Below are 22107 nucleotides of genomic sequence, written 5' to 3'. Positions count from 1 at the left end.
GCTCCATGTACGCTTACCAGAAGGATGATGTACATGTAACAAATCAACGTGTGTACAACCCGAGGAGGTGCACTGGTAAGTTCCCAAACCGTAATCACAAATAAGGCTACTTTCACATTAGCGTTAACTGCAATCCGTCACAATGCGTCGTTTTGCAGAAAAAACGCATCCTGCAAAAGTGCTTGCAGGATGCGTTTTTTCCCCATAGACTTGTATTGATGACGCATTGCGACGGATGCGTCGTGCTTTGGCGGACCGTCGGGAGCAAAAAACGCTACATGTAACGCATGCGCGGCCGGAACTCCGCCCCCACCTCCCCGCACCTCACAATGGGGCAGCGGATGCGCCGGAGAAATGCATCCGCTGCCTCCGTTGTGCAGTGCGTTAAACGCTAGCGTCGGAATCTCTGCCCGACGCATTGCGACGGGGAGATTCCGACGCTAGTGTGAAAGTAGCCTAATACAAAACCCGGCACTCAACTTTGTAGTAAGAAGAAATGAATAATTTATTATATCCCAAGAGAGTAAACGTTTCGGTCACATAAGGAGACCTTCATCACAGCACAGCAGTGGACACCGCGATGTCAGCTACCCTACAGGCTGAAATCTCTTCTCTTTGGTATCCAGTGTGTCACTGTATTTACGCTTTATCCCAGTGTACGTTACTGATGAAGGTCCCCTTGTGTGACCGAAACGTTTAATGTCTTGGGATATAATAAATTATTCATTTCTTCTTACTACAAAGTTGAGTGCCGGATGATGTACATGTGACATGTTATGAAGGGGGTTAATAAAAATTCAAATTTTTCTAAACAAACCATTTTATGAATACAAGGAAATTTAATTTAGATCAACAGAACATGATAGGGATCTACCACCCATAATGCAGACACACGAAGTAAAAAAACAAACAAACAAAAACTTGCAGTGTAATATTACAGACAAAATAAAAAGAAATGATTATTATGTAACACAGATAGTTTTCAACCCGTGGATCATGGTAACTTGTGGTCAAGCATCCGCCACTTGACATTTACGGTATCTCTGGTGTTCAAGACTTGGGCTTGTACTTCTCTTTCCATGGCTGGAGAATTCTAGACACTTCTTAAGCCACAATTCATATTTCAGAGAACAATCAATTTGCTGATGTTTTGGGATAATTTGCTCGTACAACTTTGGCTTCATCTTCGAGCTCATCTAGAAACTTCTCTTGGGATACAGAGAAGAAGGTGTATCCATCTGTGCTACCAGTTAAGAAACCTAATATGAGAGTCTAAGATTACACACAGTGATCACGTATAGTTGTGCTTACTGCAAAGCAATCTACACTTCTCAACAATGAAATTGCAACACTAAAAAGTTGTAGAATTAGAGAATCAATAGTAATTACATGTTTATGTTAGGCTAGTTTCACACTAGGGTTCGGCAGGGCTTCACAGAGCAAGGAGGCTTTCGTCCGCAGCCCTGCCGAACGCTAGTGTGAAGATAGCCTTAACGATGAAAAAAATGGAAACAAATCTCAATTCATCAACTATAAACACGACATGCAGGAATATACACACTTCTGCACCTAAGCTGTTATCAATGAGGTTAACAAAAGGAACTTGCCACGTGAAAAAACACACACACACACAAAAAAAAAAAAAAAAAACTTTATTAACCTGCACATGTGGGGCTAATTTGCACGGTAATAGTATTTTGAATCTGCCTGGCGCCCGCACTTAAAACCCCGCTGCCAGGAAGAAATTAACTTAATTCCTCCTGGCAGGGGTCAGGTTTCAGTCCCTAGGATGGCGCCAGAGTGAGCTCAGTTTCCATTCTGCATATAAAAGAGAGGTGGCTGTAACTGCGCCCCATATACACACAGCGGAGACTGGACACACGACGGCGCCATCCTCGTGATTGAAACCCCCTAACGCTGCAGCGAGGAATAAGGTTTGTTTCCTCCTGGCAGTGGGGCTCTAAATGCGGGTGCTGTGCAGGTTCAAAATACTATTAACCTGAAGAATAATTCCATATCTGCAGGTTAATAACATTTTTTCATCCAAGAGGTTCCCTTTAGTGGTTTGAGGAACGTTCTACCACGCTGAACATTAACATTACGCCACACCATAATCCAAACCCAGGAGTAAAACCAGTGTTATGTTCTCTTGTGAAGGCCTCTCTGCAAGGCATTGTCCATATGGTACCCACATAAAATCGGAGGCTGAAATGGAGATCCATCTTCTTCTGCAATGGGTTCCGCTTTTGTTTTGAAAGTAACGATGTCCAAAAATTGGTCTGATAACCACAAGAGCAACATCATTAAGAGGCCTACACAGGGGAAGTCAAACTGGTTTTACTCTCAGCTCCCGCTGTTATTAGCTGCAGCAGACGTAGGCTGATGGGAGTAGTAGTCCCATCAGCCGACGCCAGTGACAGGAGGTAAACTTTAGCAATGATTAAAGCTGTAGGCTCATGCTGTCATTTGAAAGCGTGGGAACCACGGCTGGCTGGCCGGTGGTAATGATTTTACCGCAGATCAGAGGATACTTGACATGGCGTAGAGCTTTATGAAAGAGATTCAGCATGACCTGTGATTTAATCCGTTAAATAATTTACTTTTTCTGGGATTTTTGGGCCAGGGAGTGGTTCTACCAGTGATTGACAGCTTGCTCTGTATAAGGCTAGGGTCACAAAATAGGCCGATATGCCTCACTGAATAACATTGGTCAGAATGCAGTCCTTTCATTGGATTGCACTCGTCCGATTTACACTCTCGTGTGAGTGTGCCCCAAGTGTGCGCACAGTCCGGGGACGGACTAAACTGTATATTGGGATGATGGGATGCAATACTAGACTCGACCACTAGATGGCAGCACATTTTACAAATGCAGCCCAGGAAATGACTTCTTGTAATATAGCAAGTATTCCCTTAATTCAGTGGAAATACTTAAATGAATCAGAACATCCACAGGGCTGGATTAAAGTTTAATAATGGAACCAGGGAAAAAAGATTGTAACTATATGGGATTATGTGTAGAATATCGGGTTACACACGCCTGGTGATATATCTCAACAACATCTCATAGGAATATGGGTATATCTATTGATCTGTATGGGGATTATGGGTGAAATATCACAAATACACATGCTCAGGAACATATTTCATCTACTTCTGATAGGAATATTGGTATAATTATTGTTCTGTATGGGGATTATGGGTGAAATATCACAAATACACATGCCCAGGAACATATTTCATCTACTTCTGATAGGAATATGGGTATAATTATTGTTCTGTATGGGGATTATGGGTGAAATATCACAAATACACATGCCCAGGAACATACTTCATCTACTTCTGATAGGAATATGGGTATATCTATTGATCTGTATGGGGATTATGGGTGAAATATCACAAATACACATGCTCAGGAACATATTTCATCTACTTCTGATAGGAATATGGGTATATCTATTGATCTGTATGGGGATTATGGGTGAAATATCACAAATACACATGCTCAGGAACATATTTCATCTACTTCTGATAGGAATATGGGTATTTCTATTGATCTGTATGGGGATTATGGGTGAAATATCACAAATACACATGCCCAGGAACATACTTCATCTACTTCTGATAGGAATATGGGTATATCTATTGATCTGTATGGGGATTATGGGTGAAATATCACAAATACACATGCCCAGGAACATACTTCATCTACTTCTGATAGGAATATGGGTATATCTATTGATCTGTATGGGGATTATGGGTGAAATATCACAAATACACATGCCCAGGAACATACTTCATCTACTTCTGATAGGAATATGGGTATATCTATTGATCTGTATGGGGATTATGGGTGAAATATCACAAATACACATGCCCAGGAACATACTTCATCTACTTCTGATAGGAATATGGGTATATCTATTGATCTGTATGGGGATTATGGGTGAAATATCACAAATACACATGCCCAGGAACATACTTCATCTACTTCTGATAGGAATATGGGTATATCTATTGATCTGTATGGGGATTATGGGTGAAATATCACAAATACACATGCCCAGGAACATACTTCATCTACTTCTGATAGGAATATGGGTATATCTATTGATCTGTATGGGGATTATGGGTGAAATATCACAAATACACATGCCCAGCAACATACTTCATCTACTTCTGATAGGAATATGGGTATAACTATTGATCTGTATGGGGATTATGGGTGAAATATCACAAATTTTTTTTGTTAAGATAAAACCTATTATTTTATTAAAAGTTTTTTTTTTTTAAATTCTATATATCTCCATTAAAAGTTATTGATGTCAACAAACCTAAGTAACCAATAAAATCCTGCAAAAGATCCAACATCCTATAAAGAACAATGTATTGAGAATAATATAGGTATATAAGCAAGAAGTATGGTGCAAGACTGCTCATCTCTATGACATGGCCAGCCTAATAAGGAGGTGGGAACACTGGGTCTAAGACCTATGATGCCAGGGCTCACATCTCCCAGGGGTGGGAGAAGTCAATGGACATGTAATCCTGTCAGATGCAAATAGGTTACAGGATCTGTATATCCATAGCATTCTGACCATAACCCCATATAGAATAATAAATATACCCATATTCTTACCGGAAGTTAATGAAATGTTTCATCATATTTTACCAATAATCAACATATAAAACAATAATTGTACACATACGTGTTCTTACCAGGAATTGATCGAATATGACACTGGGCATGTGTATTCATGATATATCACCTATAATACCCACAAAGAACCATTATACCCATATTCCTAGCAGAAGTAGATGAAATATGTTCCTGGGCATGTGCATTTGTGATATTTCACCCATAATCCCCATACAGATCAATAGATATATCCATATTCCTATCAGAAGTAGATGAAATATGTTCCTGAGTATGTGTATTTGTGATATTTCACCCATAATCCCCATACAGAACAATAATTATACCCATATTCCTATCAGAAGTAGATGAAGTATGTTCCTGGGCATGTGTATTTGTGATATTTCACCCATAATCCCCATACAGATCAATAGATATACCCATATTCCTATGAGATGTTGATGAGATATATCACCAGGCGTGTGTAACCCGATAGTCTACACATAATCCCATATAGTTACAATCTTTTTTCCCTGGTTCTATTATTAAACTTTAATCCAGCCCTGTGGATGTTCTGATTCATTTAAAGGGAACCTGTCACCCCGTTTTTTGAGATTGAGCTATAAATACTGTTAAATAGGGCCTGCGCTGTGTGTTCCTATAGTGTATGTAGTGTACCCCGATTCCCCATGTATGCTGAGAAATAACTTACCAAAGTCGCCGTTTTCGCCTGTCAATCAGGCTGGTCAGGTCGGGAGGGCGTGGTGACATCGCTGGTTCTTCCTCAGCTTTACGTTGGTGGCGTGGTGGCGTAGTGGTGAAGACACAGCGCGCGATCTGCGCTGTCATCCCTTTCGTCGGTGGGGGCGGCCATCTTCCTGGGGCCGCGCGTGCGCAGATCGAGTGCTCTGCTGCACGGGGCTTCAGGAAAATGGCCGCGGGATGCCGCGCGTGCGCATTAGAGATCGCGGCGGCCATTTTCCCAAAGCTGAGATGCAAACTACATAATGGGGAAAATGGCCGCCGCGATCTCTAATGCGCACGCGCGGCATCCCGCGGCCATTTTCCTGAAGCCCCGTGCAGCAGAGCACTCGATCTGCGCACGCGCGGCCCCAGGAAGATGGCCGCCCCCACCGATGCAAGGGATTACAGCGCAGATCGCGCGCTGCTTGTTCACCACTACGCCACCAACGTAAAGCTGAGGAAGAACCAGCGATGTCACCACGCCCTCCCGACCTGACCAGCCTGATTGACAGGCGAAAACGGCGACTTTGGTAAGTTATTTCTCAGCGTACATGGGGAATCGGGGTACACTACATACACTATAGGAACACACAGCGCAGGCCCTATTTAACAGTATTTATAGCTCAATCTCAAAAAACGGGGGTGACAGGTTCCCTTTAAGTATTTCCATTGAATTCCCTTCTTGCTATATTACAAGAAGTCATTTCCTGGGCTGCATTTGTAAAATGTGCTGCCATCTAGTGGTGGAGTCTAGTATTGCAGCCCATCATCCCGGGCAGCACGGTGGCGCAGCACGGTGGCGCAGCACGGTGGCGCAGCACGGTGGCGCAGCACGGTGGCGCAGCACGGTGGCGCAGCACGGTGGCGCAGCACGGTGGCGCAGCACGGTGGCGCAGCACGGTGGCGCAGCACGGTGGCGCAGCACGGTGGCGCAGCACGGTGGCGCAGCACGGTGGCGCAGCACGGTGGCGCAGCACGGTGGCGCAGCACGGTGGCGCAGCACGGTGGCGCAGCACGGTGGCGCAGCACGGTGGCGCAGCACGGTGGCGCAGCACGGTGGCGCAGCACGGTGGCGCAGCACGGTGGCGCAGTGGTTAGCACTGCAGCCTTGCAGCGCTGGGGTCCTGGGTTCTAATCCCACCTTGGACAACATCTGCAAAGAGTTTGTATGTTCTCTCCGTGTTTGCGTGGGTTTCCTCCGGGCACTCCGGTTTCCTCCCACACTCCAAAGACATACTGATAGGGAATTTAGATTGTGAGCCCCAATCCGAACAGTAATGCTTAGGTATGAAAAGCGCCATGGAATATGTTAGCGCTATATAAAAATAAAGATTATTATTATTATCCCAATATGCAGTTCCCACAGTCTGCTGTCAGTCACTGATAGGACCGCCCACTGGACCCCAAATCCCAGAAAGAGCAGAGGATTATGGGATTAACACACAGGTTATACTGAGTCTGGTCTCACAAATCTATATATCTCGCTGCTCTGTAACACGGGGCCAGCGTTTTCCTGGTGACATGTTCCCTTTTTAAAAAAAAAGTGCAAATAAAGGAATAAAATGCAAAATAAGAAACAGAACAGCACATAGAATGAAGCCGGAGCTGAGCGCACTGCCCCTTGTGTGCCCACCATACTGGCACTATCCCACACACTGTACACAGGAAATAAAGAAGCACAGCCTCCTGCCGGCCCACCGAGCCCTGTGTGTCCGGGTGGCGGGGAGGTGAGCGGGACACGGGAAGGATACAGATGCCCAGCACTACGCCGCCTATGGCCAGCCCGGTTATTACATTTCTCATCCTCAGCTTCCCAGAATTCGCCCACTGCGCCATTTCCCTCCTTCGCAGAAGCGCCATCTGCTCCGGGGTGAGCGCCTGCTGCTGCTGCTGCTGCTGCTTCGCGTCCCTGGCGCCTGACCCCTGCGTGCTTCCCTTCTCCGCCATGTTAATCTGTCGGCAGCGCTCAAAGATGACGTCATCAGTAACCTCCGGAGCAAGGCTCAAGAAATAGGAGGAAAAAATGCTCATAAAGTGATTTCCTTATAACGCCATGCAAAAAAGTGCCGTCTCGTGGTAAAAGTTATAAAGAACCTCGCAGTTAGAGCGCAGACTGGCATTTTGCCCACAACAAATATGGCGGCCTCGTAGGTTACAGCTCATTACCATTGTGAGGTGGGCTACACGAAACAGGGCTAGTAATTGGATTATCGTCATGTGTGTAACTAACAGGGCAAAATTCTAGTTTGGGCGTAGTAAATCGGCCTCCCGTAGGAACCAATCAGGTCGCTGCTTTTAAACGCCATCTTTCCTGGTAAATGCGATCTGATTGGCTGCTCTGTAGCTGTGTTCTTTTCCATCTGATTGGCTGCTCTGTAGCAGCCTCTTTTCCACCACTCTGCCTCTAGTGTCCGACCACTTGCAGTGTGAGCAGGGGCTGGCGGTTGACGTCTGTTTATACTTGTCCCCTTGTGTTATTTTGTGAGTTTGGTGCTCAAATCCCATCATGGCGCCTTGTGCCCTCCAAACCCGTGTTTGGATGCAGTTTGATGGTGGAGTGTGCCGGCATTGTGCACAAGAAACCTTCCAGAAGCATTGCTTTTGTGGAGGTGCAGGCGATGCCCACATTTCAGGGAGCTGGCGAGGTCTTCCCTGTTATTGGAGGCTTACAGATATTTCAGGAAATGTAGAAAGTGTGATATTTGTCCAATAACCCTGAAACATCCTACTGCAGGCTTGAATAATAATAGTAGTTTTATTTATATAGCGCCAACATATTCCTCAGCGCTTTACATTATAGAGGGGACTTGTACAGACAATAGACATTACAGCATAACAATAATCACAGATACCAGGAGGAGTGAGGTCCCTGCTCACAAGCTTACAGACTATGAGGAAAAGGGGAGACACGAGAGGTGGATGGTAACAATTGCTTTAGTTATTCGGACCGGCCATAGTGTAAGCCTCGGGTGTTCATGTAAAGCTGCATGAACCAGTTACCTGCCTAAGTATGTAGCAGTACAGACACAGAGGGCTATTAACTGCATAAAGCGTGAGAGGACATGATGCGAGGAACCTGGTTTTGAAGAAAATTTTGAATGGGCCACACAGGAATAGTTAGGTTAATGCACTGAGGCGGTAGGCCAGTCTGAACAAATGAGTTGTTAGGGCACGCTTAAAACTGTGGGGATTGGGGATTAATCGTATTATCCTTGGTAGTGCATTCCAAAGAATCGGTGCAGCACGTGTAAAGTCTTGGAGACGGGAGTGGGAGGTTCTGATTATTGAGGATGCTAACCTGAGGTCATTAGCGGAGCGGAGGGCACGGGTAGGGTGGTAGACTGAGACCAGAGAGGAGATGTAGGGTGGTGCTGAGCCATGGAGTGCTTTGTGGATGAGAGTGATAAGTTTATATTGAATTCTGGAGTGAATCTACTGTGGTCACGAGGAGAGCGGTGCCCTACCATCTCCGGCCCTCATCCCTAGTGAGAAAACCATTTCTGCCGACCATTGAAAATTATACACTATGGCTGATGGATGGGACGTTATCAGCCGAAAAGTGATCAAATCCCTCCATCAGTCAGCTGACCCTGAGCCAATCAGTGGTCGGATGACTTATTGGACAGGGCATCATCACTTACAGTCCTGGCAGGGCCCACAGAAGCAGCAGCGTAGTGGCAGAGATTTGAAGTGTTAGGTCAGAGACACACCAGCGCACGGCATCCGATATGAGATGCTAATGACCTCCAGCTCTGCTGCGAGAGTGGTCCGAGTGTCAGTGCTCTGTGCTCCAGTCCTCTCACATCGGAGAATCACAGCACGGCGCGGAGGAGACGGAGAAAGTGATTTCTCCATCTCCTCTGTTGCCAGCATCTGGGTGACATCCGAGTGCAGTGTCCTGTTTCCCACGCACCCATAGACTTATATTGGTGTGTGCGATCCGAATTTTGCATGCAATCGCAGCATGCTGCCTTTTTTTTCAGTCTGATCCCAATCCGATCGGAGCTGAAAAAAAAGTAGATGAGCACACAATCCTAGAATAACATTGGTCCAAATGCAATCCCATTTTTTACTGGATTACATTTGTCAGATTTATTTGCAAGTGTGAATGAGCCCTTAAGGGCTGTTTCCTATCAGAAAATCTTCATTTGTTCTGAAAAAAAATAAACCTCTCCTTACCATACCCGGCACTGAGTTTTTGCTGCAGCTATGAAGTCATGTTGACAGTGTAACAGCCGGTCGGAAATCTCAGCAGATGATTGGCTTCTACATCATTCACTACCAGACACTGAAAGCAGCCCTGGAGATTCAGTACTGGACCTGGGGACGGTAAGGCCGGGATCACACACGGCGAGATACGGCCGAGTCTCGCAGGTGAAATCCCAGCTCTGAGCGGAGCGTGCGGCCGCATAGCAATACACAGAGCTGCACGTTCCGCTCCGGAGTGCTAGCGCCAGAGCCTGGTTTTCACCTGTGAGACTCGGCCGTATCTCGCGTATGTGTGATCCCAGCCTAAGAGAGGATTTTTTTTATTTTACTGCAGCCAGGGATGAAGAATTTCTTAAAGGGTTCAACCCCTTTAAATAAAACTTTTGTTTCATTATTATTTTTTTTATATGACAGTCCCTTCTCTTTTGAAAAAAACTTTTGAAAAACCCATTAACTGTACTCTCGGTTTGTAGTATATGATATGTCTAAATGTTATTGCAGTCTGTTCGGGTCATGCATTCTGACAGCATGGCCCTTATACTATCATGGTTCAGCAAAATGTTTGCTTTATTTGTTACAGTGTAAGGATGAACCAAATGCCACTCAAATCAAATCGAGGGTCACTGTTACCCGGCACAGTATTTGGAATAGCCCCTTCTGATGTGATAGAAGATATTCTTATTGGCTTGGCCAATGACAATGAGCTTTCTCTGGACCACTTATCGGAGCACACAGGCTCATTCAAGCAGCCCAAAGTAATTGGTAAGAACTTGGTTAGGTGAGGATGGGTTATGTACTGACACATATGTATTGTCTATGGGCACAGGGGTTGGTAGAGGCCACATTTATTAAAGGGCTATTCACATGAGTACTATTTGGGAGTATGCTCCGCTCCCCAGTCTCCAGGCCCCCTGTTTGTCTCGGGCAGTGCACCCCTGAAGACTGACAGCTCAGTGTGGTTTCACCAGTGGTTCGAATTGTGACCTCTCTGATACAGCACCAGTATCGGAGGAGTGCAGGGACAATAAAGCTATCCGGATTGTGCGCTCCAGCGATCTGGATAGATTTAGGTCAGAGGACTTATATTATCGTATAACACTTTTAAGAAATAAGCCAATCTATACCTTCCACTCTCCATGTTTGTTCCATATGCAAGGAAGGCTGGATGTTTTCTTTTTTTCCTGCATGTGTTGCAGCCTCTAGACATGCAGCTGCAGGGACTAGAACATATTATTCGAGCACCCCGAACTCTATTAGCACACGGAGCACGCTCGCTCATCACTATTAGTTGCCCATGCAAGTGATGACAGTATGTTTAAGGTGGCTGTGGTGCACTGTACAGTGGTGAAATCTACTATCTATTCCTTGTGAGAGCCATGTTCTACTGCTTTACACAGCCGGTGATATGTCGCTTAAGTTGAAGAACATCAAACAAAGGTCAAAAAGTGTAGACAGCGTCCAATCCAGGGTGTTGAATTAAAAATATGAAGTTTATTCCGCCATATAAAGCCCAACGTTTCGACCCTAAGTGGGTCCTTTTCATGTACCCATTTTGGGTCCAAACATTGTGGTTTTTATGGCGGAATAAACTTCATGTTTTTAATTCAACACCCTGGATTGGACGCGGTCTGCAAGTCTTTGTTTGCTGTGATATCTCCAAGTGGGTTCCTTGGTAAATATGGACGTGCATCTCACAGAGTGAGTGCTGACAGCCATTTTTGGATGTGACAAGTTGAAGAATGCGTCTCTAGATATGAAATAGAGCCAGAGAAGCAGAGGCTCAGCCTCACCTGCATAGGGATTAAAATGTGGATTTTTCAGCTATGGAGTGGTGGATTTTATAAAGGTATAAATTGGCTCATCCTTCAGAGACCAGTGGCACAATTTAAGGCCAGTCTCACACGTCCAGATAATTCCGGTACCGGAATTATCCGTGTCCGTGTGTCCGTGAGCTCACGTAGGCCATCTGTGTGCCACACGGAGTGTGCAGGAGACAGCGCTAGAGATAAGCGCTGTCCCCTGCATCTGGTGCTGAAGCCGCCATTCATATCTTCTCTCCAGCGGCGTTCGCTGGCGAGAAGATATGAAAAATCCTTTTTTTTAATGTTTTTTCGTGTTTAAAATAAAGATCCCTGTCCCCACCCCCCTCCCACCCCCTGTGCGCCCGCTTGCTGTTAATGAAATACTCACCCGGCTCCCTCGCAGAGTCCTGTCCTAGTCGCAGCTTCTATTGTATGAGCGGTCACGTGGTGCCGCCCATTACAGTGATGAATATGCGGCGCCACCCCTATGGGAGGTGGAGCCGCATATTCATGACTGTAATCGGCGGCACCACGTGACCGCTCATAGAGGAGAAGCTGCGGCCAGGACAGGACGCTGCGAGGGAGCCGGGTGAGTATTTCATTAACAGCAGGCGGGTGCACAGGGGGTGGGAGGGGGGTGGGGACAGGGATCTTTATTTTAAACAAAAAAACATAAAAAAAAGGATTTTTCATATCTTCTCGCCAGCGAACGCCGCTGGAGAGAAGATATGAATGGCGGTTTCAGCACCACGGGCGGATAGCGCTTACTGTAGCGCTGTCTCCTGCACTGCACACGGACAACGTCCGTGTGCGGTACGTGTTTTACACGGACCCATTGGCTTTAATGGGTCCGTGTAATCCGTGCGCTCCCACGAACACTGACATGTCTCCGTGTTTTGCACACGGACACACGGTCCGTGAAAACACGCTGACATGTGCAGAGACACATTGATTTCAATGTGTATACGTGAGTCAGTGTCTCCGGTACGTGAGGAAACTGTCCCCTCACGTACCGGAGCCACTGACGTGTGAAACCGGCCTAAGGTGTGTGTGTGTGTGTGTGTGTGTGTGATGGGGGGTGATCATCATGACAGATTTTTTTAGATTTGGAAAACCCTTATCAATTACCTCAATACTTTATTATTGGATTAATGCTGAACAGGAGCTGTCTTTTTATTCAGACCTTATCTACCCATATGTTTTATTACAGAATTGGTCTTTCTTCTGTCAAAGCACTGGGGTCAGGACAATTCTACTAAGTACCAGGCAGTGGAATTATTAGACAGGTATTTATTAGTCATTATTTTTAATCACAGCATGCAGTCTTTGTACCATTCTTAGGGTATGTGCACACGCTGCAGCGTCCATTGCGGATTTTTCAGCGTGGATTCTGAGAAATCCGCAGGTGAAACGCCCTGCTTTTGACCTGCGTTTTACCTTAGGATTTTGTGCGGAATTCGCCTGCGTTTTTACACCTGTGGATTCCTATAAAGGAATACGTGTAAAACACTGCGGAATCAGCACAAAGGATTGACATGCTGCCGACAAAAAAACGCAGCGTTTCCGCGCTGAGTTTTCCGCAGCATGTGCACTGCAGATTTGGTTTTCCATAGGTTTACATAGTACTGTACAATGCATGGAAAACTGCTGCGAATCTGCAGCATCAAATCCGGTGCGGATCTGCAGCCAAATCCGCAACGTGTGCACATAGCCTTAAAGTTCCCCTGTTGGCAGGATTGTGCACAGTAACCTACAGATACTGTCAGGTTGGCGCCATTATACTGATCACAATGATACCTTGGTTGATGAAATCCATCTTGTGGTTGTTGTGTAATCTTTATTTTCCGTTTTGAGTTAATAATATGCTCGTGAGTTGGGGCAGCCTGTGGGGGTCTGCATGAGGTGCTCTGATTAGTTATTCATCTGTATGGCTTCTGACAGGTCACTGATCCCTCACTGACCTGCCCCCTAGTTTACAGAATGAATACCTGTACATACTGAAGAAAAAAAACCCTTCTGCAGGCGGGTGACGGCTGTGGCACCTGCTCTGTAGAATAATCGCATGTTTAATGTCCCAATAATAATTGTGGTTGATGTTGTTCAGATAAAAAAAAAAAAAAATCAATTTTAAAATGGCAGGCTCGGGCGGCGCCATCTTGGAGGAGGACATTTTTTTTCTCCAGTAAGATGGCGCCACCGGCTCATGCGCAGTAGCAGCTATTGGATCACAGCTATATACATTCAATCATATATATGATTTTTTTTTCTATCTGAACAACATCAACCACATTTATTATTGGGACATTACATGTGCGATGATTCTGCAGAGCAGGTGCCACAGCCGTCATCAGCCTGCAGAAGGTTTTTTTTTCTTTAGTATGTACATGTATTTATTTTGTAAACTATGGGGCAGGTCAGTGAGGGGTCAGTGACCTATGTTTAAAGTAAATATATCCAGGTAGTAATTGTATATGTGTAATCATGAATTACCCTTAAAAATCACAAAATTTATTAAATATATCTCTAAAAAGCCAACAACCAATGGCTCACCCCAAAAAAACGAAAAACAACACACCGTGAATAAACTAAAGTGGGGGGAATAGTCACCCTACTAGAACGTCTATGCTGAATGGCTACCTATCTGCGGGGGTAGGCACCCTAGGGGAAGCGTTATGGCGCCCCCGCTCCTCATGCTGAAGGGGTGGAAGGCATTAAACACTATTTAAAACAGAGGTCAGTCGCCTGTAAAAAACATAATGAGTTCGTGATCTCTCTATTGAACTTCATCCTGACCCACAACGCCTTCCAGTTCAATGGCAGACACTACCACCAGCTCAGGGGCACTGCGATGGGGTGTCCCTGTGCCCCATCGTATGCAAATTTGTTCCTGGGCTGGTGGGAGGAAACCGTAGTGTTTGGCGAGGCCACACAATGGTGGCATGATATGGTGGCGTTGTGGCTAAGGTTCATAGATGACGTCCTGGTGATATGGACGGGCACTAAGGAACAGTTTATAAAGTTTATCGAAGAACTTAATGTAAATAAGATCAATTTAAAATTTACTTGGGAGATACAGAGAGAGCAACTGGCATTTTTAGATGTAATGATGAAAAAGACAGAAGGGGGGCATCTGACGACAAGTATTTATCGCAAACCGACCAGTACAAATAGCCTTTTGGATTGGAACAGCCACCATCCCACTCCGCTCAAAAGGGGAATCCCCAATGGGCAATTCCTAAGACTTAGGCGAAACTGTTCAGACAGTGGTATGTTTCATAGTCAGGCAGCTGACATGACAAATAGATTTAAAGAGAAAAACTACCCCCTATCTGTGGTGAATACAGCATATCAACATGCGGCCAATGTAAAGAGACAACAACTTCTACAGAAAAAAGGGTAAAGGGGTCAGTGACCTGTCAGAAGCCATACTGATGAATACCTAATCAGAGCACCAAATAAAACGCCCCACAGACCGCCGCGGAGCACGAGCATATCTAACTCAAAACTGAAAATAAAGATTACACAACAACCACAAGACGGATTTCATCACCCCAGGTATCATTTTATTCAGTATAATGGCGCCAACCTGACACTGTCTGTAGGTTACTGTGCACAATCCTGCCGACAGGTTCCCTTTAAAGGGAATCTGTCAGCAGGTTTTAGCTATGTAATTGAACAGCACCATGTGGTAGAGCGAGAGACTCTGATTCCAGTGAAGTATCACTTAGTATACTGAGAGCCGCAGTTTTCTCTGCTGCAGATCTAGCAGAGCTCATTTGTTGAGTTCTGTATAACCCCGCACCACAGCTTTTTATGTACATTGTACAGTGACAGAGAGCTGCTAGTCAGTGCTGGGGTCAGGGTTAAACTACCCTGCATGAGCCGTGTTGTCCTGTAATGATAAACAACAAACAACGTAGCATTCTGTAATGGCTGGACTATACATGACGAGCCCTTGTTACCTATTGTGACCCCCATTTCGGTATACTTGCGAGCAGGGCCCTTTCTCCCCCTCTAACTGTTGAATTACTGTATGTGTTACAGGGAAATGTTCCAAGGAATATGTTGGCGATACTGTATATAAATGAAAAATGTGTTATCAGTCTCAGCTCTGTGGTCCAGTTCTGATGCATATGTGCTCATTTTTGCCACTTTTAGCACTGAGCAGGGATAAACTTGTCCTAGGTGCAGAAAACTGTGATGTGATTCTATCGCAGCTAGAATGAAAGGAACGGCTCAATTAAAATAAAAGCAATGGTCAGTGCCGCTGTTTCCAAAGAGTGATGTGACTTGTGTCACGTGCCTGCTGTAGCCAATGATTGTCCACTGTTTAGCTGCAGCCTTTATTACTGTATATCAGAGTGGACGTCCTCCTTGAAGGAATATTTATGAGCTGCAGACTAATGGCGACCTCTCATTGCCGACAGCAGGCATGTGATACACCAAGTGACGTCACTGGGAACAGTGGCATTGACAGTGCTGGAACTGCGACGCTGCAGGTGGTGAGTATATAATGAATGTTTTTATTTCACCTGGGGTTCTCAATTAAGCAGGGGTTATCCAGTAGTGGACCACACCTTTTCACTTTTCCAGCACTCTGTGCTACAGTAGCTCTTCGGTGGGATTGGACTACATGGGCCAACTGTGCTCCCCAAACCAATCAATAGGCCTTGTGCGTCCATGATCCTGTCATTGGTTCACCATTTTCCTCCACTGAACTTCTCAAATTCATTTAGATTTTTACACTTGCCCAGTTTTCTTGCTTCTTATACATCATGGACTGACTGTTCACTTGCTGGCTAATATATCCAATCTGTGCCATTGTCACAAGATAATTAAATTCACATTATCGGTTAAACACTGATTAGACATCTAGCTATCTGTCTAATATCACTGAATTTGGCGAATTTGAAAAATGTGAGAATCTCTTACAGTGAATCACCTAAATGGCTGCCACCATTTTACACAATGCCAAAGGCACGACGACCTGGTGGGCACTCACAAAATGCTTTGCAGCTATCACATCACATGGTATAACACATACAATCAGGAAACACTATCAGAGCCTGTATAAAAGCAGAGATAGAGAATGCAGCAGCTATTTTGTAGTGAATCTGGATAGTGCAATTCACTACTTAGGCATAGAGATAGAAAGCCATAAAATATTAAAGAAACTGTACTGATAGTGTGAGACTGCGCATCAGTGGAGAAGGTTAGTTTTTGAAGAAAAGTGATCTTTCCAGTGCAATTAGAGGCTTTGGAACACTTTGAATCCGCCACAAATCAACTTTTTGGTACTATGAAAATTGTACATTCACACTGAAGGCATGAAAACTATGAATTAACACATGTGGAATTATATACTTAACAAAAAAGTGTGAAACAACTGAAATTATGTCTTATACTCTAGGTTCTTCAAAGTAGCCACCTTTTGCTTTGATGACTGCTTTGCACACTCTTGGCATTCTTTTGATGAGCTTTAAGAGGTAGTCACCGGGAATGGTTTTCACTTCACAGGTGTGCCCTGTCAGGTTTAATAAGTGGGATTTCTTGCCTTATAAATGGGGTTGGGACCATCACTTGTGTTGTGCAGAAGTCTGGTGGATACACAGCTGATAGTCCTACTGAATAGACTGTTAGAATTTGTATTATGGCAAGCAAAAAGCAGCTAAGTAAAGAAAAACGAGTGGCCATCATTACTTTAAGAAATGAAGGTCAGTCAGTCCTAAAAATTGGGAAAACTTTGAAAGTGTCCCCAAGTGCAGTGGCAAAAACCATCAAGCGCTACAAAGAAACTGGCTCACATGAGGACCGCCCCAGGAAAGGAAGACCAAGAGTCACCTCTGCTTCTGAGGATAAGTTTATCCGAGTCACCAGCCTCAGAAACCACAGGTTAACAGCAGCTCAGATTAGAGACCAGGTCAATGCCACACAGAGTTCTAGCAGCAGACACATCTCTACAACAACTGTTAAGAGAAGACTTTGTGCTGCAGGCCTTCATGGTAAAATAGCTGCTAGGAAACCACTACTAAGGACAGGCAACAAGCAGAAGAGACTTGTTTGGGCTAAAGAACACAAGGAATGGACATTAGACCAGTGGAAATCTGTGCTTTGATCTGATGAGTCCAAATTTGAGATCTTTGGTTCCCACCACCGTGTCTTTGTGCGACGCAGAAAAGGTGAACGGATGGACTCTACATGCCTGGTTCCCACCGTGAAGCATGGAGGAGGTGTGATGGTGTGGGGGTGCTTTGCTGGTGACACTGTTGGGGATTTATTCAAAATTGAAGGCATACTGAACCAGCATGGCTACCACAGCATCTTGCAGTGGCATGCTATTCCATCTGGTTTGCTTTTAGTTGGACCATCATTTATTTTTCAACAGGACAATAACCCCAAACACACCTTCAGTCTGTGTAAGGGCTATTTGACCAAGAAGGAGAGTGATGGGGTGCTATGCCAGATGACCTGGCCTCCACAGTCACCAGACCTGAACCCAATCGAGATGGTTTGGGGTGAGCTGGACCGCAGAGTGAAGGCAAAAGGGCCAACAAGTGCTAAGAATCTTGAAGGAGTTCCCAGAGATTGTTGGAAGACCATTCCCGGTGACTACCTCTTGAAGCTCATCAAGAGAATGCCAAGAGTGTGCAAAGCAGTCATCAAAGCAAAAGGTGGCTACTTTGAAGAACCTAGAATATAAGACATACTTTCAGTTGTTTCACACTTTTTTGTTAAGTATATAATTCCACATGTGTTAATTCATAGTTTTGATGCCTTCAGTGTGAATGTACAATTTTCATAGTCATGAAAATACAGAGAAATCTTTAAATGAGAAGGTGTGTCCAAACTTTTGGTCTATACTGTATACATATATATATATTGAGGGAGGGAGAGATTATTTAATTTGATATTTCACATGTAAGGAGAAGCAGCTGTAATAATAGCGAGTGCTCTGTTTCAGATTCATGATTTTTCATGTGGAGGAGCTATATAAATCCAGTGCCAGAAGTCTCAATCGGAGATGGGATCTCATGAAAGCCAATCTGTGTAACATGTTCATACTCCATTTGGTGTCTTGTATTCAGATCACAAGCAAGTTACATTTCCACTATAATGTAAGATATTTCTCTTAAGTTATTTAAAGGGTTATTTCATTTAATTCTACTTAATATTATTATTTTTCACTTATTATTGCATATTAATAATAAGTATTTTGCTTAATATTAGGCAGAATTAAGTATCTTGGCTCATTGCTACTGCATGTTAGGATAGGGCTTATTGTAACATGTATCCTTAACTCTAGCAGCTAATTAACACCATATAGTGCACTGCTTTTTATAAAGTTTATAAATCATATGCTCCCGCTATTCAGTCTGAAGTATAAGATAAATAGATGTGACTTGACTAATAGCTCCCCCAGAGTGTTATAGCCCCCACAGTCCCCCTATGATATCCCCACCGCTGTCACACATACACAGTATGATGTCCCCCACACAGTATGATGTCCCATCAGCTGTCCCACACGCATTAGTATGCCCCATAGCCTTCCTATGCACACAGTATAATGCCCCCACAGCCCACTCTGATCTACAGGATCGGTGATTTGCTGGCATGGGATAGCGAAGTACCATACTTAGAGAGACCTATCTTCTGTAGTCTCATAACCACAACAGTGCACCAGCTCTATTCAAATGGGGCATTGCAGAGCCCTGTTCTTGGAGTCAGGGGTCTCAGCGATGTAGCACCTGTAATTTGGCTAGGTGATAATATGTCAAGATGGGAATAAGCATTTAGAGCCATACTCCACTAAAATCTAGAAAATGAATATTATACATACAACTTTGCTATTGATTGCAGATTGTCAACAACCACATGGTTCTGCAGTTTCTGAGATCCGCAGATTACTCTTATAAGAAAGAAGATGTTCTGAGATCTGAACTGACAGTGTTAAAAACCCTTAATTTCCAAATAAATATCCACTCTCCTTTGACATATGTGGAAATACTTCTGGAAGTTTTAGGTAAGTGCAGTGACACCTGGACTATGGGTGCATTTAGATGGGCGACAATCGGTGTGCGGGAGTTCGTTTTAATGATCATTCCCAATTACCGGTGAGTGTAAAGATGGCAGTGATCACTAGATGAACAAACAAAGCCGTGTTAGTCAGAGGATTGGATCCTTTATGTCGGCATAAAAATGATTATCAGCAGCACAGGGATTGGGCTGTCTACAACGTTAGGTTATATGGGGAAGAATGATCATATTAATGGTCGTTCTGTTCCCATCAGTACTCATCAGCCAATGTAAACAGAACCCCGGTAGGTGAGTATATTATACACTTATACACTCATACACATATACACATTTAATGAGGAAAAATATTCATGGGAGTGCTTCTTTAATGAGCCAAAATATAGCCTGTCTGATTGCACCTTTGCTATTACTGGACATTTGTATCAGGAGAAACCACCAGGTGGCACTCCCCAGTGGTTTATGCTGGGAGAGCTGGGCAAGAAAACACCGTTACAGCAGAGCTGGAGTGAGCAGAGCGCCAGGTAGTGAATGTACTGAAAGGACCTGTGGTCACGTGACAACAGGGGGCGGGGCTTAGTGTCCTGTAGCAGGAGTATGCAGGATACTACAGGAACAAAGGGTACAGAAGAAGGGAAAGGGAGTCACCGGACACCAGGGAAAGGATGAGGCAGAGGGAGGCGCAATCCAAGACAAGCCGAGGTCAATAAACGGGAACGGAAACGCAGTACACAAGGAGCAAGGAAATAAACAATAGTCAGGGACGTGGCAGGAGTCAGAAAACCAGAGAAGCAGATACACAGTACAGAATCAGAAGGCAAAATCACACCAGGGAACAGAACCGAGTCAGAACCATACAAGCAAGCTACAATACTGGCACAAGGCACAAGCAAACAGAGGTCAACACACTCAGCCAATAGCAAAAGTATAACTGACAGAGATTAAAGCTTCCCAGGACTATAAGAAGCTCACCCCGAACCAAAGAGAGGCCAATAACAAGCCCCAGGTGTGCAGGTCAGAGCCTGCACTGATCAACACATTAACCCCTGGCGTGCAGGTGAAACCCAGCACTGGGATCATGACAATTTGTATATTTAGGCTTGTTTTGCAATGTTGTTGCTCTGTCAGAGCCCATTTTGCAATGTTGTCCAGACATCATTTTTGGCAGTTTCCCTCATATGAGGCGGCCTCCAAGATGCAGTCAGCTACGTCTAGGAGACCTCATCGAGTAGGCGGACACGGACGGAAATGATGTTCACCAGAGCACACAGTGACTCCATCTGCATCATTACACTCAATGACCAGTCGGTGCAAACGCAGAGTCCCGTTTTCCAGAGCTTCCGACATAAGTCCCAATAGAGGCACTGAACTGAGGGTAAAACACAATCTGAACACAGCCTTATTCTCAGATGTACTGCACATAGAAATTAATCTTAATGTGTCTATGAAGACAAGAGCACCTAGGTGTTATGTTATGAGCTCTCAGGAAGTGAATGAAACAAAGCTCTGTGCACATACATCCATGTAATCCATTCAGAAGTGTATGGTTTTAATTGACTGCAAGTGGGATCTTAGAAGGTAATGGAGCCCACATTGCTAAACCCTGTTGCCTAATCGTAGCTTCATACAGATTATACATACTAACACCCACCAATGACGGCAGATGAATCAGATAGAGGATCGGCTTATCTCCCTATGCATATTTAGCTAGACATGCGCACCTAGCCTATCTAATCATGTAGATTGATGGTAATGGGGGGTTGAGGTGGTAACTTATCTTAACGAGTTTTGTCTAACAGTGATCTCATATTTATGGCTGGCATTAAACCTTTCACTACAATTATGATTGGCTGATCAATTATTTTAGATCACTCATACAAAAGATCCAGCCATCAACATAGGGTCATATTTAAATGCGGTGGACATCTTTGACATTATATATATATTTTTTTACACGTTAAAGGGGTTGTCTATTACCTGCACAACTCCTTTTTAAATGAAGTAGTTCCCATTGTCAAATAAAAAAATATACTCGGCTCCTTCACCGATGCTGGGTCTCCTGGGACTCATGTAACATTGTTGGGTCACATGAGCTCTGCAGCCAATCAGTGGTTGCTATGGGGCTGCTGCGCCAATATCGGCAGCTTATTGGCTGCAGGGCTCATGTGACAGAAAATGCTAAGCGAACCCTGGCAAGCACCAACATTGTTGGAACTGCATTGGTGCGGGAGGTGAGTATATGTTATTTTGATTTTACAACAGGGACAACTTAATTTAAAAAGGGATTGTCCAGGTAGTGGATAACCATTTCAATGGGTACGTGCAGCTAATAAAATTGCACTAATTTTCAGTTTGTAGTCTTCATTCCCTCCAGCATTTTCAGACCCCCCGATATGCAATCTGATCGAAGTAATACATGCTGGATGTGAGGACTGTGTGTCCCAAGGAGCTGCTGATGTCACTTTCTATCATCACAGCTCCAGAACTGCATTTATTTTTTTCTCCACATTCTTTCCCCACTCTCCTCCACTGCAGAACTATATACAACTCCCTACCTCCTACTATCTCTAAAGGCCCCGTCACACATAGCGAGATCGTTGAGTCACAAGTTTTGTGACGCAACAGCGATCTCAGTAGCGATCTCGCTATGTGTGACACGTAGCAGCGATCAGGCCCCTGCTGTGA

The 22107-nt window shown here is 44.5% G+C and overlaps 2 protein-coding genes across 2 annotated transcripts in view; one reads left to right on the top strand and one right to left on the bottom strand.

Annotated features, from left to right (window-relative positions):
• Positions 1 to 819: 819 nt before the first annotated feature.
• Positions 820 to 7364, bottom strand: COA3 (cytochrome c oxidase assembly factor 3). The gene is made up of 2 exons (XM_069751904.1): positions 7132 to 7364; positions 820 to 1238 (listed from the first exon to the last, which is right to left on the bottom strand). Exons 1-2 carry the CDS (start codon positions 7325 to 7327, stop codon positions 1135 to 1137), a joined length of 300 nt encoding a protein of 99 aa, XP_069608005.1. The 5' UTR covers positions 7328 to 7364; the 3' UTR covers positions 820 to 1134.
• Positions 7365 to 7798: 434 nt separating this feature from the next.
• The window catches only part of CNTD1 (cyclin N-terminal domain containing 1), a 30464-nt gene continuing 16155 nt past the window's right edge, over positions 7799 to 22107 (top strand). The window contains exons 1-5 of the mRNA XM_069755724.1: positions 7799 to 7806; positions 10170 to 10351; positions 12602 to 12677; positions 18353 to 18506; positions 19249 to 19411. Of these exons, the coding sequence (XP_069611825.1) occupies positions 10177 to 10351; positions 12602 to 12677; positions 18353 to 18506; positions 19249 to 19411 (568 nt within the window). The 5' untranslated portion in view covers positions 7799 to 7806; positions 10170 to 10176. The remainder of the gene's footprint in view (positions 7807 to 10169; positions 10352 to 12601; positions 12678 to 18352; positions 18507 to 19248; positions 19412 to 22107) is intronic.

The sequence above is a fragment of the Ranitomeya imitator genome, chromosome 2 (genome assembly GCF_032444005.1).
Source record: "Ranitomeya imitator isolate aRanImi1 chromosome 2, aRanImi1.pri, whole genome shotgun sequence".
In the NCBI taxonomy this organism is placed as follows: domain Eukaryota; kingdom Metazoa; phylum Chordata; class Amphibia; order Anura; family Dendrobatidae; genus Ranitomeya; species Ranitomeya imitator.
Note: the sequence above shows the minus strand (reverse complement) of the source record. Positions and strands in the feature narration are given on the sequence as shown.